Genomic DNA, 16542 nt, shown 5'->3' on the forward strand with positions numbered 1-16542 from the left:
CTCCAATGAGGCCACCTCACACAGTACTCTCAGCTTCACTTCTTTAACCACCACAGCCAAGACCACTTCACACAGTACTTCTAGCTTCACTTCTGCAATCACCGCCACTAAGACCACCTCACATAGTACTCCCAACTTCACTTCTTCAACTGCCACCACCAAGACTACCTCACACAGTACTACCAGCTTCACTTCTTCAATCACCACCAAGACCACCCCACGCAATACTCATAGCTTCTCTTCATCACCCACAACCACAGAGACCATCTCACACAGTACTCCCAGCTTAACCTCTTCAACCACAACCACCGAGACCACCTCACACAGTACTCCCAGCTTCACTTCTTCAACAGCCGCCACTGAGACCACGTCTCACAGTACTGCCAGCTTCAGTTCTTCAACCACCCCCAGTGAGACTACCGCACATAGTATTGCCAGCTTAACTTCTTCAACCACCACCACCACCTCACACAGTACTCCCAGCTTCACCTCTTTAACTACCATCATCAAGACTACCTTACACAGTACTTCCAGCTTCACTTCTTCAACCACCACCATGAAGACCAACTCAGACAATACCCCCAGCTTCACTTCTTCAGTCACCACCAAGACCACCTCACGCAGTACTACTCACAGCTCCGTTTCTTCTACTACCAGCATCAAGACCACCTCAGACAGTACTCCTAGCTTCATGCCTTCAGCCATGACCACCAAGACCACGTCACACAGTACACCCAGCTACACATTTTCAACCACCAACAGTGAGGCTACCTCACACAACACTTCCAGCTTCACCTTTTCAATCACCACCAGTGAGACCACCTCCCACCGTACTCCCAGTTTTACTTCTTCCACCACAACCACTGAGATCACATCACAGAGTACTCCCAGCTTCACCTCCTCAATCACCACCACTGAAACCACCTCACATAGTACTCCCAACTTTATCTCTTCAACCACGACTACCAAGATGACCTCACATAGTACACCCAGCTTCACTTCTTCAACCACCACTCCCGGGAGTACCTCACACAGTATTCCCAGCATCACCTCTTCAATCACCACCACCCACACCACCTCAAACAGTACTCCTAGCTTCTCTTCTTTAGCCACAGAGACCACCTCACAGAGTACTGCCAGCTTCACTTCTTCAACCACCAGCACTGAGACCACCACACACAGTACTCCCAGCATCACCTCTTCAACTACAACCACCAAGGTTACCTCACACAGTACACCCAGCTTCAGTTCTTTAACGAACACTACTGAGACCAGCAAAAACAGTACTCCCAGCTTCAACTCTTCAACAACCACCACCGAGACCACCTCACACAGTACTCCCAGCTTCACTTCTTCAATCACCACCAAGACCACCTCACACAGTATTCACAACTTCACTTCTTCAACCACCACCACCACCAAGGCCACCTCAGACAGTACTACGAGGTTCACTACTTCAATCACCGCCACCAACACCACCTCACACAGTACTCTCAGCTTTGGTTCATCAACCACAATCACAGAGACCACCTCACACAGTACTCCCAGCTTAACCTCTTCAACCACAACCACCGAGACCACCTCACACAGTACACCTAGCTTCACTTCTTCATCCACCGTTACCAAAACCACCTCATACAATACTGCCAGCTTCAGTTCTTCAACCACCAGTAATGAGGCCACCTCACATGGTACACTCAGCTTCACTTCTTCAATCGTCACCACCAAGACCACCTCACACAGTACTCCTAGATTCACTTCTTCAACTGCCACCACCAAGACTACCGCACACAACACTCCCAGCTTCACTTCTTCGATCACCACCACTAAGACCACCTCACATAGTACTCCTAGCTTCACCTCTTTAACCACCACCACCACCAAGACCACCTCACACAGTATTCCAGGCTTTTCTTCTTCAACCACCACCACCACCACCACCACCAAGATCACCTCAGACAGTACTCCAAGCTTCATTTCTTTAACAACCACCATCAAGACTACCTCACACAGTACTTCCAGCTTCACTTCTTCAGTCACCACCAAGACCACCTCACACAGTAGTCACAGCCTCACTTCTTCCACCACCATTACCAAAACCACCTCACACAGTACTGCCAGCTTCAGTTCTTCAACCACCACCAATGAGGCCACCTCACATAGTATACCCAGCTTCACTTCTTCAATCGCCACTACCAAGACCACCTCACACAGTACTCCCAGTTTCCCCTCTTTAACCACCACCATGAAGACCACCTTACACAGTACTTCCAGCTTCACTTCCTCAAGCACCACCATGAAGACCACCTCCCACAGTACTCCCAGTATTACTTCTTCCACCACCACCACTGAGACCACCTCCCACAGTACTCCCAGTTTTACTTCTTCCACCACCACCACTGAGACCACCTCCCACAGTACTCCCAGTTTTACTTCTTCCACCACCGCCACTGAGACCACCTCCCACAGTACTCCCAGTTTTACTTCTTCCACCACTACCACTGAGACCACATCACACAGTACTCCCAGCTTCACCTCTTCAATCACCACCACTGAGACCACCTCCTACAGTAATCCTAGTTTTACTTCTTCAACCACCACTACAGAGATCACATCACACAGTACTCCCAGCTACACCTCTTCAATCACCACCACGGAAACCACCTCACACGGTACTCCCATCTTCACTTCTTTATATACCACCACAAAGACCACCTCACACAGTACTCCCAGTTTCACTTCTTCAATTACCACCACCGAGAACACCTCCCACAGTACTCCTAGCTTCACTGCTTCAATTACCACCACAAACAAAACCTCACGCAGTACTCCTGGCTTCTCTTATTCAACCACAACCACAGAGACCACCTCACAGAGTACGGTCGGCTTCACTTCTTCAACCACCACCACCGAGACCCCCTCACACAGTACTTTCAGCTTCACACCAACAACCAAGACCACTTCACGCAGTACACCCAGCTTCACTTCTGCAACCACCACTACCGAGACCACCTCACCCAGTGCTCCAAGCTTCATCTCTTCAATCTCCACCCCCAAAAACACCTCACACAGTACTCCCAGCTTTACTTCTTCATCCACCACCACCGAGACCACATCACACAGTACTCCAAGCTTCACCTCTTCAATCACCACCACTGAAACCAACTCACATAGTACTCCCAGCTTCACTTCTTCAATCACCACCAAGACCACCTCACACAGTATTCACAACTTCACTTCTTCAACCACAACCATCAAGACCACCTCAGAAAGTACTACCAGGTTAACTACTTCAATCACCACCACCAACACCACCTCACACAGTACTCCCAGCTTCGGTTCATCAACCACAACCACAGAGACCACCTCACACAGAACTTCCACTTTAACCTCTTCAACCACAACCACCGAGACTACCTCACACAGTGCATCCAGCTTAACCTCTTCAACCACCACTGCCAAAACCACCTCAAACAGTACCGCCAGCTTCAGTTCTTCAACCACCACCAATGAGGCCACCTCACATAGTACTCCCAACTTCACCTCTTTAATCAACACAACTGAGACCACCTCCCACAGTACTCCCAGGTTTACTTCTTCAACCACCACAACCAATACCATATCACAGACTACTCCCAGCTACACTTCTTCAATCACTACCACTGAAACTACCACACATCGTATTCCCAGCTTCATCTCTTCAACCACGACCACCAAGACCACCTCATACAGTACACCCAGCTTCATTTCTTCAACCACCACTATCGAGACTACCTCACACAGTACTCCCAGTGTCACCACTTCAATAATCACCACCGAGACCACCTCACACAGTACACCCAGCTTTCCTTCTTTAACCACAACCACAGAGACCACCTCGCACAGTACTTCAAGCCTCACTTCCTCAACCACCACCACTGAGATCACCTCACACAGTACTCCCAACATCACCTCACACAGTACTCCCAGCATCACCTCTTTAATCACAACCACCAAAACCACCTCACATGGTACACCCACCTTCACTTTTTCAACCACCACTACTGAAGCCACCTCACAGAGTACTCCCCACTTCACACCTTCAATAACCACCACTGAGACTACATCACACAGTACTCTTAGTTTGACTTCTTTATCCAGTACCACTAAGACCACCCCACAGAGTATTCCCAGCTTTATTTCTTCAACCACCGCTGCCGAGACCACATCACACAGTACTACCAGCTTCACCTCTCCAATCACCAACACCAAAACTACCTCACTCAGTACTCCCAACTTCAATTCTTCATCCACCACCACAAGTACCACCTTACACAGTACTTCCATCTTCACTTCTTCAATCACCACCACCAAGACCATGACACACAGTATTCCCGGCTTCAATTCATTAATCACCACTACAAACAGCACCTCACAAATTACTCCTTGGTTCAGTTCTCCAACCACCACCACCACGACCAAGACCTCCTCATTCAGTACTCTCAGCTTCACTTCCTTAACCACCACCACCAAGCCCACCTCACACAGTACTCCCAGCTTCACTTCTTCAGTCGCCACTACTAAGACCACCTCACATAGTACTCCCAGCTTCACTTCTTCAACCACCACCGCCAATACCAACTCACACAGTACTCCCAGCTTCACCTCTTTAACCACCACCACCAAGACCACCTCGCACAGTACTCCTAGCTTTCCTTCTTCAACCACCACCACCACCGCCACCACCACCACCACCACCACCACCACCAAGACCACCTCACACAGTACTCCAAGCTTCATTTCTTTAACAACCACCATTAAGACTACCTCAGACAGTACTCCCAGCTTCACTTCTTCAATCACCACCAAGACCACCTTGCACAGTACTCACAGCTTCATTTCTTCAACCACCAGCACCAAGACCACATCAGACAGTACTCCCAGGTTCACTACTTCAGTCACCAACACCAACACCACCTCACACAGTACTCCCAGCTTCTCTTCATCAACCACAACCACAGAGACCACCTCACACAGTACTCCCAGCTTAACCTCTTCAACCACAACCACCGAGACCACCTCACACAGTACACCCAGCTTCACTTCTTCAACCACCACTACCAAAACCACCTCACGCAGTATTGCCAGCTTCAGTTCTTCAACCACCACTAATGAGGCCATCTCACATAGTATACCCAGCTTCACTTCTTCAATCGCCACTACCAAGACCACCTCACACAGTACTCCCAGCTACACCTCTTTAACTGCCACCACGAAGACCACCTTACACAGCACTTCCAGCTTCACTTCTTCAAGCACCACCATGAAGACTACCTCAGAGAGTACTCCAAGCTTCACTTCTTCAAGGAGCACCACCAAGACCACCTCACACAGTACTCCCAGCTTCCCTTCTTTAACCACAACCACAGAGACCACCACACACAGTACTTCAAGCTTCACTTCTTCAACCACCACTACCAAAACCACCTCACGCAGTACTGCCAGCTTCAGTTCTTCAACCACCACTAATGAGGCCACCTCACATAGTACACCCAGCTTCACTTCTTCAATCGCCATTACCAAGACCACCTCATACAGTACTCCCAGCTACACCTCTTTAACAGCCACCACGAAGACCACCTTACACAGTACTTCCAGCTTCACTTCTTCAAGCACCACCATGAAGACTACCTCAGACAGTACTCCAAGCTTCACTTCTTCAAGGAGCACCACCAAGACCACCTCACACAGTACTCCCAGCTTCCCTTCTTTAACCACAACCACAGAGACCACCACACACAGTACTTCAAGCTTCACTACTTCAACCACCACCTCTGAGACCACCTCACACAGTACTGCCAGGTTCAGCTCTTCAACCACAACCACCAAGACCACCTCACACAGTACACCCAGCTTCACTTTTTCAACCAACACATCCAAGACCACCTCACAGAGTACTCCCAGCTTCACACCTTCAATAACCTCCAATGAGGCCACCTCACACAGTACTCTCAGCTTCACTTCTTTAACCACCACAGCCAAGACCACTTCACACAGTACTTCTAGCTTCACTTCTGCAATCACCGCCACTAAGACCACCTCACATAGTACTCCCAACTTCACTTCTTCAACTGCCACCACCAAGACTACCTCACACAGTACTACCAGCTTCACTTCTTCAATCACCACCAAGACCACCCCACGCAATACTCATAGCTTCTCTTCATCACCCACAACCACAGAGACCATCTCACACAGTACTCCCAGCTTAACCTCTTCAACCACAACCACCGAGACCACCTCACACAGTACTCCCAGCTTCACTTCTTCAACAGCCGCCACTGAGACCACGTCTCACAGTACTGCCAGCTTCAGTTCTTCAACCACCCCCAGTGAGACTACCGCACATAGTATTGCCAGCTTAACTTCTTCAACCACCACCACCACCTCACACAGTACTCCCAGCTTCACCTCTTTAACTACCATCATCAAGACCACCTTACACAGTACTTCCAGCTTCACTTCTTCAACCACCACCATGAAGACCAACTCAGACAATACCCCCAGCTTCACTTCTTCAGTCACCACCAAGACCACCTCACGCAGTACTACTCACAGCTCCGTTTCTTCTACTACCAGCATCAAGACCACCTCAGACAGTACTCCTAGCTTCATGCCTTCAGCCATGACCACCAAGACCACGTCACACAGTACACCCAGCTACACATTTTCAACCACCAACAGTGAGGCTACCTCACACAACACTTCCAGCTTCACCTTTTCAATCACCACCAGTGAGACCACCTCCCACCGTACTCCCAGTTTTACTTCTTCCACCACAACCACTGAGATCACATCACAGAGTACTCCCAGCTTCACCTCCTCAATCACCACCACTGAAACCACCTCACATAGTACTCCCAACTTTATCTCTTCAACCACGACTACCAAGATGACCTCACATAGTACACCCAGCTTCACTTCTTCAACCGCCACTCCCGGGAGTACCTCACACAGTATTCCCAGCATCACCTCTTCAATCACCACTACCCAAACCACCTCAAACAGTATTCCTACCTTCTCTTCTTTAGCCACAAACACAGAGATCACCTCACAGAGTACTGCCAGCTTCACTTCTTCAACCACCAGCACTGACACCACCGCACACAGTACTCCCAGCTTCACCTCTTCAACCACAACCACCAAGGTTACATCACACAGTACACCCAGCTTCAGTTCTTTAACCAACACTACTGAAACCAGCAAAAGCAGTACTCCTAGCTTCACCTTTTCAACAACCACTACCGAGACCACCTCACACAGTACTCACAACTTCACTTCTTTAACCACCACCACCACCAAGAACACCTCACACAGTACTCCCAGGTTCTCTTCAGCCACAACCACAGAGACTACTTCACACAATACTTCCAGCTTCGCCTTATCAACCACAACCACCAAGACCATCTTACATGGTACACCCAGCTTCACTTCTTCAACCACCACTACTGACACTACCTCACACACTGCCAGTTTCAGTTCTTCAACCCCCACCGATGACAGCACCTCACATAGCACTCCCAGCTTTACCTCTTCAACCACAACCACCAAGACCACCTCACACAGTACACCCAGCTTCACTTCTTCAAACACTACTACCGAGACCACCTCACACGGTACTCTCAGTTTCACTTCTTCAACTCTCTACTCCAAAGTCAGCACATCCAGAAGTGCCATCACTTCACCTCCCACTGCCTTTGAGACTGGGGTGACTTCCACAGCTGTAAACAAACCTATGCAGAGATCAGATTACCTGATCAGAATGCTAATACCTCTCACTCCCTCATCTTTGGACACCAGCACTTCATTGACTACACAGTACTCCCAGCTTCCCTTTACACCCACTGATGTCACTACTTCACCATCCCCAACACACATTATTTGGTCTTCTCCCTCCATCCATAATAGAGAAACCTCATCCCTTGTGGGCACAATCTCTCCCACCATTTCCACTGTGAGAATGACCCTCAGAATTACTGAAAACACCCCAATCAGTTCCCTTAGTACAAGCATTCTGGTTACACCTGAAACCCCAACACATACCCCTCCTGTACTGACCTCTGCCACCGGGACACAAACATCTCCTGTACCTACTACTCTCACCTTTGGAAGCACGGATTTCTCCAGGTCCACTCTTCGTACTCTTACCCCATCAACAACCTTGAGCACGATCATGTCAACATCAGAGGTGCCTGTTACTAGCACACATTCATCCACTCTTAAAACAACTCTTTCAACCCTCTCAGTGCAAACTTCACACATGTCTCCAAGTGAGTCTACTACAGAATCTTTCACTAGGGGAAGTACATCTACAAATGCAATCTTGACTCCTTTTAGTACCATCATCTGGTCCTCAACACCTACTACCATAATGTCATTTACTCCGTCTTCCGCCAGCATAACTCCAGCGTTCTCCACTACCACTCATTCTGCCCCTTCTTCACCACACATTTTCAGCACAGAAAATGTCAGTTCCTCTTCTGTCACAGCCTTTCCTACTCTCTCTTCCTCTGCAACTACCAGCACTTCTCCAACCAGCTCCTCTCCGACCACAACTCTCACCGAAATAACCCCCTTTTCTTACATTTCTCTTCCCTCCACCACAACCTGTCCAGAAACTATAACAATTACAATAGTCCCCGCCTCTCCCACTGATCCGTGTGTTGAAATAGATCCCAGCACTCAAGCTACTTCCACCACCACCCCATTAGCCGTCTTTCCCTTTACTACCGAAATGGTCACCAGTCCCAGCTCCATCAGTCTGCGAACTGCCCTTCCTACACATATGGACACTTCTTCCGTGACTCCAGAAAGTTTGCCCAGCATCACAACCAATGCTTCCAGTTCCACTGGCACTGGGACTATAGCCACGAACACAGTTTTCACAAGTACTCAAATGCCCACCAGTGAGACCTGGCTGAGCACCAGCTCCGTGATCCCCCCACCTCTTCCTGGAGTCTCTACCATCCCACTCACCACGAAACCAAGCACTAGCCTTCCGACTGTCCTGAGGACTTCAAGCAAGTCAACTCGCTCCTCCGCACACACCACCAGGACTTCAGAGACACCAGTGGCCACCACCCAGACTCCTACCACCCTTACGTCACGCAGGACAACTCCCGTCACTTCCCAGATGACCACACAGTCAAGGTTGACCACCACTGCAGGTTGGACCTTCTACCTCCCTCTTCTCCCTCCTCCCTCCCCTGCAAAATTCCTGTGCCACTGAGGTCAGGCTGTATCCTGACCTTCCCTTTCTTCCCGTGTTTCCCAGGCACCTGTGACAATGGTGGAACCTGGGAACAGGGCCAGTGTGTTTGCCGTCCAGGGTTCTCTGGGGACCGCTGTCAGCTCCAGAGCACATGCCAGAATGGGGGTCGTTGGGATGGCCTCAAGTGCCAGTGTCCCAGCACCTTCTATGGCTCCCGTTGTGAGTCTGCTGTGGAACAGGTGGATGTAGGTGAGTCGCCAGAGCTATGCCTTCTACACTTCCCCAGCCTTATCCATGAGTATGACCTGGAGGCACCCATGCCGTTTTGCCCAATCCTTCCCTTCCTGCCATCTCTCCCATGCCCTCTGCTGCCCTGTGTTGTGCTCCTCTCTCCTCACCCTTAAGAGATGGCTAGGAACCACATTCCTTCCTAAGTCCATTTCTTGACTTGGGTTGCTTGGATATATATCCGTTTCCAACTGTGGCTGTACCAACACACACAAACCTGGCTGCTGAAACGACACGACATTACCATGTTACAATTCTGTAGATCAGAAGTCCGATGCGTGTGTCACTGGGCTGAAATCCAGGCATCACCGGGGCTGTGTTCTCTTCCAGAGGCTCCAGGGACGCATCCATTTCCTTGCCCTTTGCAGCCTCTGGATCCTCCCATGTTGCGTGTGCCGGGGTCCCCGGCTCCATCTTCCAAGCCAGCAAGGCTGCATCCCTCTAGGGCTTTCTCCCATAGCGTCATCTCACTCTGATGGACTCTGGGCTCCGCTATTGCTTCTTCCACTGTTAAGGACTCTGTAAGGACTTCGGCTCCTCCCCAAATAGTTCATGTTAATTTTTACAAGATCAACTGATTAGGCCAGGTGTGTGGCTCACGCTTCTAATCCCAGCACTTTGGGAGGTTGAGGTGGGCAGATTGCCTGAGGTCAGGAGTTCGAGACTAGCCTGGCCAACATGGTGAAGCTCTATCTCTTCCATAAATTCTAAAATTAGTTAGGCATGATGGTAGGTTCCTGTAATCCTCACTACTCAGGTGGCTGAGGCAGGAGAATCACTTGAACCCAGGAGGCAGGGGTTGCAGTAAGCTGAGATTTCACTGCTGCACTCCAGCCTGGACCACTGAGTGAGAGTGAGACTCTGTCTCAAAAGAAAAAGAATCACGGCTGGGCGCGGTGGCTCAAGCCTGTAATCCCAGCACTTTGGGAGGCCGAGGCGGGTGGATCACGAGGTCAAGAGATCGAGACCATCCTGGTCAACATGGTGAAACCCCGTCTCTACTAAAAATACAAAAAATTAGCTGGGCATGGTGGCGCGTGCCTGTAATCCCAGCTACTCAGGAGGCTGAGGCAGGAGAATTGCCTGAACCCAGGAGGCGGAGGTTGCAGTGAGCCGAGATCGCGCCATTGCACTCCGGCCTGGGTAACAAGAGCGAAACTCCGTCTCAAAAAAAAAAAAAAAAAAAAAAGAATCAGCTAATTGTGTTGTAATCCCTGCACTTTGGAAGGACTAGGAGGGAGGATCTTTTGAGGCCAGGACATCAAGACCTCATGCAACACTCTGAGACCCCATCTCTATAAAAAATAATAATAATAAAAAATTAGCTGGGCATGATGTCATGTGCCTGTGGTCCCAGCAACTTGGGATGCTGAGGTGGGAGGATCACTTGAGCCTGGAAATTCAAGACTGCAGTGAGCTATGATCCCACTGTTGTACTCCAGCCTGGATGACAAAATGAGACCCTATCTCACCAATAAAAAAGAGTTAGGCTGATTAGCAATCGAATTCCATCTGCACCTTGATCCTCCTTGTCATGTAGTATAGCATACTCACAGTTCTGGGGATTAGGACACAGACACCCGCCCACCGCGGGGGTAGCTGGGAGGGACCACAGGAGCATCACTGTGTTCCTCTCATCTCCTCACAATCCTTCTTTCCTTCCTTCCTTCCTGTTTTCCTTCCCTCCTTCCTTCCTTTTCCTTCCTTCCTTCCTTCTCTCTTCCTTTCTTCCTTTCCTTCTTTCTGACAGAGTCTTGCTCTGTCACCAGGCTTGAGTGTAGTGGTGCCATCTCGGCTCACTGCAACCTCCACCTTCCAGTTTCAAGCGATTCTCCTGCCTCAGCCTCCCGAGGCACAATGCATCCTTGAATTCCTACCTCTGTTTCTGCCTCTGTGCATGAGTCCTCAGGGATCTTGGAGAGGAGCAGCAGGAGGAGCCTGTGGGTTGGGGGGAGGTGGTGGTGGTGGTGGTGGCATCAGACAAAACCAGACAGAGTAGTGACTACGGACATGCATGCTGTGTGCAGACTCAGTGGAGACCGAGGTGACCATGGAAGTGTCTGTCGACCAGGAGTTCTCCTCCGACCTCAATGACAACACTTCCCAGGCCTACAGGGATTTCAACAACACCTTCTGGAATCAGGTAAGGGGTAGGGGGAGGGGAATTTAAGGTTCTCCCCTGGGTGTGAGGTTGGGCATATGGGTGCCCTCAGGCCCTCAAGTTCAAGACATGAGCCCTGGGGTCTTTGGCGTTCCAGATGCAGAAGATTTACGCAGATGTGCAGGGCTTCACCTTCAAGGGTGTGGAGATCCTGTCCCTGAGGTAGGAGACCCATCTGGGGATGTGGAGGCGGCATTGGGTGGGGGAAATGTGTGCACAGAAAGAACCCATTCCTTGCTTTTGTAATCATCAGATTTTATAAAGAGAGTGGTGGAGGGGGCTGGAGGGGGTACACAAGGAATCACTCCTTGGGGTATTTTTTCAGATCGTTTTCTGGGGCTATTTCTCTGGAGGCGCCTCTCTTCTTTAGCACGCTGGAAGGAGAGAAGTTACAGGGACATGTGGGAAGGTGGTGTTTGGATTGGTGACTTCGTCTCTCTCTGCCTTGCCCCCTGCTCTGCTGGGTGGGTCAGCATTAGAGAGAGAGAGAAAGAAAGAAGAAGACAGAGAGGAAGAGAGAGTGCATCCAGGGGCACCTGGTGGACGATGGCGTGATACAACACAAAGAGAACGTCAGGCTGGATGTCAGGGCTCACACTTGCAATCCTAGCACTTTGGGAGGGCTAGGTGGGTGGATCGCCTGAGAGCAGTTCAAGAGCAGCCTAGACAACATGGTGAGAACCCATCTGTACAATAATAACAATAGTAATAATGATAACAAAATGATTAGCCAGGCTTGGTAGTGCATATCTGTAATTTCAGATACTTGGGAGGCTGAGGTGGGAGGATCACTTGAGCCCAGGAGTTAGAGGCTGCAGTCAGCTATAATTTTAACACTGCACTCCAGCTTGGACGACAGAGCAAGACTTTGTCTCTAAAACACACACACACACACACACACACACACACACAGAGAGAGAGAGAGAGAGAGAGAGAGAAGGGGAGGGGGAGAGAGAGAGAGAGAGAGAGAGGGAGAAGGAGAGGGAGAGAGGAAGTCTATCATGTCAAACATTCCTTGTCCTGCTTTCCTGGGCTGACCAAGTCAGGAATGCTGGCAGCCCCTTCTGAAAATGTTGCATGTGGCATCCTTACTCATGACCTCTGCCCCCTTTCCCCTTCCTGGTGCACTTCGGGTTGGTTCTCGAGGTGCCCTTCCAAAATCCATGTGCCCTGGCTGTGGCACTTTCTAAGGCTGCGGACCCCTCAGGAATGGCAGCATCGTGGTGGACTACCTGGTTCTGCTGGAGATGCCCTTCAGCCCGCAACTGGAGAATGAGTACGAGAAGGTGAAGACTGCGTTGAAGGAGGGGCTGCAGAACGCCAGCCAGGATGTGGACAGCTGCCAGGACTCCCAGAGTGAGCCCGGGCTGGAGGGAGGGGCCAGGGCCAGAGCTGCTATCCCAGCCCACTCCAGCTCAGCCAGGGGGCCTCTGGGCTCAGACACCAGCCCTGTGGCACCTCTGGCAGGTTGGAAGAAGGGGCACGAGTCCACACACTACAGCATCAAGGGTGGGGCTAGGGAGGGTCTCCCCAGGACCTGGGTGCTGGGGAAGAGACCCCCCCTGCACATGATGCTCAGCGTTTCCCGGATGGTTGAAGACCTCTGATTATTCAGGGGAGATGAGGGAGGGAACAGGAGTCTTCCCTTGTGTCCACTCCACACTCCTCCAGAGGGAGAGAGCCCTTGCTGCCCTCCCTGTGCCTGTCCTGATTTCTGGCCCTAACCCCTTGATCTTAACCCCTTGACCTGCCCCTCCCATTCCATCTGTGCCTGTGATCCCGCAGCCCTGTGCTTTAAGCCTGACTCCATCAAGGTGAACAACGACAGCAGGACAGAGCTGACTCCGAAAGGTGAGGGTGGGGTGAAGGGCTGAGTGGTCTTCCGTGGCCATGACCCCTGGCACCAGGGACATTTGCCCGTTGAAGCTGGGGGGCAGGGAGAGGCCTTCGACGGAGGTAAGTGATGTGACCCAGGGCAGCCCTTCCTGCGCTGCTTACTGGCTTCCACCTGAGGACAGCAGGGGTCACGAGGAGAGGGTGAGGGTGCTGGGGCTGGCCTCCCCTCACCTAATCCCAGGGTCTACCCCACGGCACCCCACCCGGAAATGGAGTCCTGGTCGCCCATTTTCAGAGGCACCATAATCAGGACCCTGGATAGAATGGATGAGGTCCTTGACTCTCTGCAACCCCCTCCCCAACCCCCTAGCCATCTGCCGCCGCACCGCTCCCGAAGGCTATGAGGAATTCTACTTTCCCTTGGTGGAGGCGACCCGGCTCCGCTGCGTCACCAAATGTACGTCGGGCGTAGACGACGCCATCGACTGTCACCAGGGCCAGTGCATTCTGGAGAGGAGCGGTCCCACTTGTCGGTGAGGCCCCGCCCACCATCAGCTTCGCCTGAGCCCCGCCCACTCATTCCAGGATGAAACCCCGCCCCATGCCCCGCTCCGGCTCCGCCCCCAGGCCCTAGGGTGGAGCCCTGTCTTCAGAGTCCCGCCCAAGCCCCGCCCTCTTCCTCCGAGGGTGGAGCCCTGCCCCCAAGCCCCGCCCGAAAGCCGCAGGGTGGGACTCTGCCCCCTTGTTTTAGGGTGGAACCGGTGTCACCCGCTCACAGTAAGGTGCAGCCCCACGTCCTTGTTCTAGAATGGAGGCGCGCCCCTCACCTCACGGTGGTCCCCCGCCCCCCTGCCCTAGGGTGGAGCCCAGCCCACTCTCAACCGTAGTGGGGTGAAACCCCGCCCCTTGTTCTGGGTTGAAGGCCCGCCCCCTTGCTCCAGTGTGGAACTTCGCCCCCTCGTTCCAGGGTAGAGCCCCGCCCTTTGTCTAGGGTGGATTCCCCCCTTTTTCCTAGGCTGGAACCTCTCCTGCCCTAGGGTGGAGCCCCGCCCCTCTCCCGCCCCCGCGGGGCCCAGGGGCACAGGTAGATCCCGAGCCCGGAGGTGAAGAGGGTCTCACCTTGCGCCCTTCCGCAGCTGCTTCTCCACGGACACGCACTGGTTCTCTGGCCCACGCTGCGAGGTGGCCGTCCACTGGAGGGCGCTGGTCGGGGGCCTGGCGGCGGGCGCCGCTCTGCTGCTGCTGCTGCTGCTGGCGCTGGGCGCCCGGGCGGTGCGCTCCCGAGGAGGGGGCGGCCAGGGCCGAGGCCGGTGAGCGCGCCGGGTGGGGGTGGACCCGGGGGGCGAGGGTGGCCGAGGGGCCCAGGCAGGCCGGCCCTGCCTGACCCCTCGCCGGCCCCAACTAGGTCCTGGGACCAGGACAGGAAATGGTTCGAGATCTGGGATGAGGAAGTCGTGGGCACTTTTTCAAACTTGGGCTTCGAGGAAGACGACAGAACAGGTGAGTCCTGCCTCCCGGGGGAAGCGGCCAGGGGCTTTCCTGGGCACCACTGGGGGACAGATGCCCTCCCTGCCTTCCTCCAATCTCCTCCTTCCCCTTCTCTCTTCCTTCCTCTCCCCTTCTCTCTCTCTCTAGACAAGGATAAAAATTTCTATGTGGACTTGGAGAACGTGGACACCACCATGAAGGTGAGGGGCTAAGGTGGTGGGCCCGAGGAACTCTCCCCGCCGCCATTCCAGATTCCCTCCCCAAGCCCCACCAGCGCAGGGAGGGGGCTGGGCTGGCAGCAGCAGTGACCTCCCACACAAGTGGCTCCCTGTTCCAGTCCCGCACTGTCACTCTGCGACAGGTGCACATCAAGAAACCAGAGATGACCTCGTCCTCAGTGTGAGCCCTGCAGCGGCCCCTCACCACCCACTCCACCCTGCCCGGGACACAGGGTCCGCACTGCGTCCATTTCAAGAGGTGGCCCCAGGATGCGTGCAGCCCAGGCTCCTGCTGTTCTTGGGCACAATGAGACTATTCCCACAAATCACATCTCTTTCCAACTTGGCTGAAATACACCTGGAAACCCAGTTCACCTCTAGGCTCTTCCACTGTGGAAACTTGGGCAAGTCAGTAAGGAGCCTGTTTCCTCACCTGAAAAATGGGTACAACATTCCTGTACATAGTCCTCACCGGGTTGTGAAAACCACATGTGCTTGGACTTGGTCAATTCTCAGCCTTACTCTGCCCTCCCGTCTCTGCCCTCATGTTTCCATTGCTTCTCTAGGATCCTCCAATCCTCTTGTCCTTCACCTGGTTCCTATTTTCCCTTTCAATTCCCTACTGCCTGTTTCTTACCTTGAACCTGGAGGCAGCCTGCAGCCCATCCCCTCTCCTGCCCTCTCCAGATCGGACTCCCTGCTGCGTCCTTGTTATATTGTCCCCTTCTGAGCCTGTTCCTTCATCTGTCCTGTCCCCCTGTCCCCAGCCCTAAATCCTCCCTCCTCTCCCACACCCCAGTCCCTGGCAATGTCTAGATAGCCTCTGTGTCTTAGGATACCCCAGCTGCTGTTCCGCCCATCACCCCACCACCCTATTCTCCATTCTCCATCTCTCTCTCTCACCCTGGGGCCCCGTGGGTGGGGGCAGGGCATAAGTTCCCCAGTCCCCAAGGAAAGGCAGCCCCCTCATCCCCTCCTCCTCATTCCCCTAGACCTCCCGCCCCTCCCGCCCAGACCTCTCTCCCCTCCTCCCTGGATACTGCCTTTTCCCATCCCCTCCCTTTCCCTCCTCCCCCTTTTCTCCCCGGTGTCACCTCAACTCCTGCGGTAACTCTGAGCCCTGAAATCTTCAATCTCCTTGGCCAGGAAGATCTGCTTTGGGGACAGGAGGTCGGCACATCTCCAGGTCTCCATGTGAACACAATATAGAGTTGATTGGAAAAGAAGCTGCTCTCGGTCTCTCTTCCTTTCACCTGGAAGTTGTCTCCACTTGATTGGAGAACAGGGATTTCCAGAGATGG

General features: G+C 52.6%; 3 protein-coding genes across 3 annotated transcripts; all 3 read left to right on the forward strand.

The window, feature by feature from the left end:
• The first annotated feature begins 556 nt into the window (after positions 1 to 556).
• On the forward strand, positions 557 to 1830 carry LOC141582445 (uncharacterized). The gene is made up of 3 exons (XM_074390365.1): positions 557 to 761; positions 1110 to 1691; positions 1781 to 1830. The coding sequence occupies exons 1-3, from the start codon at positions 557 to 559 to the stop codon at positions 1828 to 1830; spliced, it is 837 nt and encodes a 278-aa protein (XP_074246466.1).
• A 415-nt stretch (positions 1831 to 2245) lies between these two features.
• LOC104650452 (uncharacterized) lies at positions 2246 to 3513 on the forward strand. Its single transcript, XM_074390366.1, has 2 exons — positions 2246 to 3282; positions 3360 to 3513. Exons 1-2 carry the CDS (start codon positions 2246 to 2248, stop codon positions 3511 to 3513), a joined length of 1191 nt encoding a protein of 396 aa, XP_074246467.1.
• An 844-nt stretch (positions 3514 to 4357) lies between these two features.
• LOC101043547 (mucin-3A-like) lies at positions 4358 to 16535 on the forward strand. Its single transcript, XM_074390367.1, has 13 exons — positions 4358 to 5841; positions 6751 to 6931; positions 7541 to 9206; positions 9314 to 9499; positions 11566 to 11681; positions 11797 to 11861; positions 12907 to 13055; positions 13485 to 13550; positions 13906 to 14068; positions 14672 to 14845; positions 14941 to 15035; positions 15171 to 15223; positions 15385 to 16535. Exons 1-13 carry the CDS (start codon positions 4358 to 4360, stop codon positions 15424 to 15426), a joined length of 4440 nt encoding a protein of 1479 aa, XP_074246468.1. The 3' UTR covers positions 15427 to 16535.
• The last annotated feature ends 7 nt before the right edge of the window (positions 16536 to 16542 follow it).

Source organism: Saimiri boliviensis, chromosome 20 (assembly GCF_048565385.1).
Source record: "Saimiri boliviensis isolate mSaiBol1 chromosome 20, mSaiBol1.pri, whole genome shotgun sequence".
Taxonomy (NCBI): Eukaryota; Metazoa; Chordata; class Mammalia; order Primates; family Cebidae; genus Saimiri; species Saimiri boliviensis.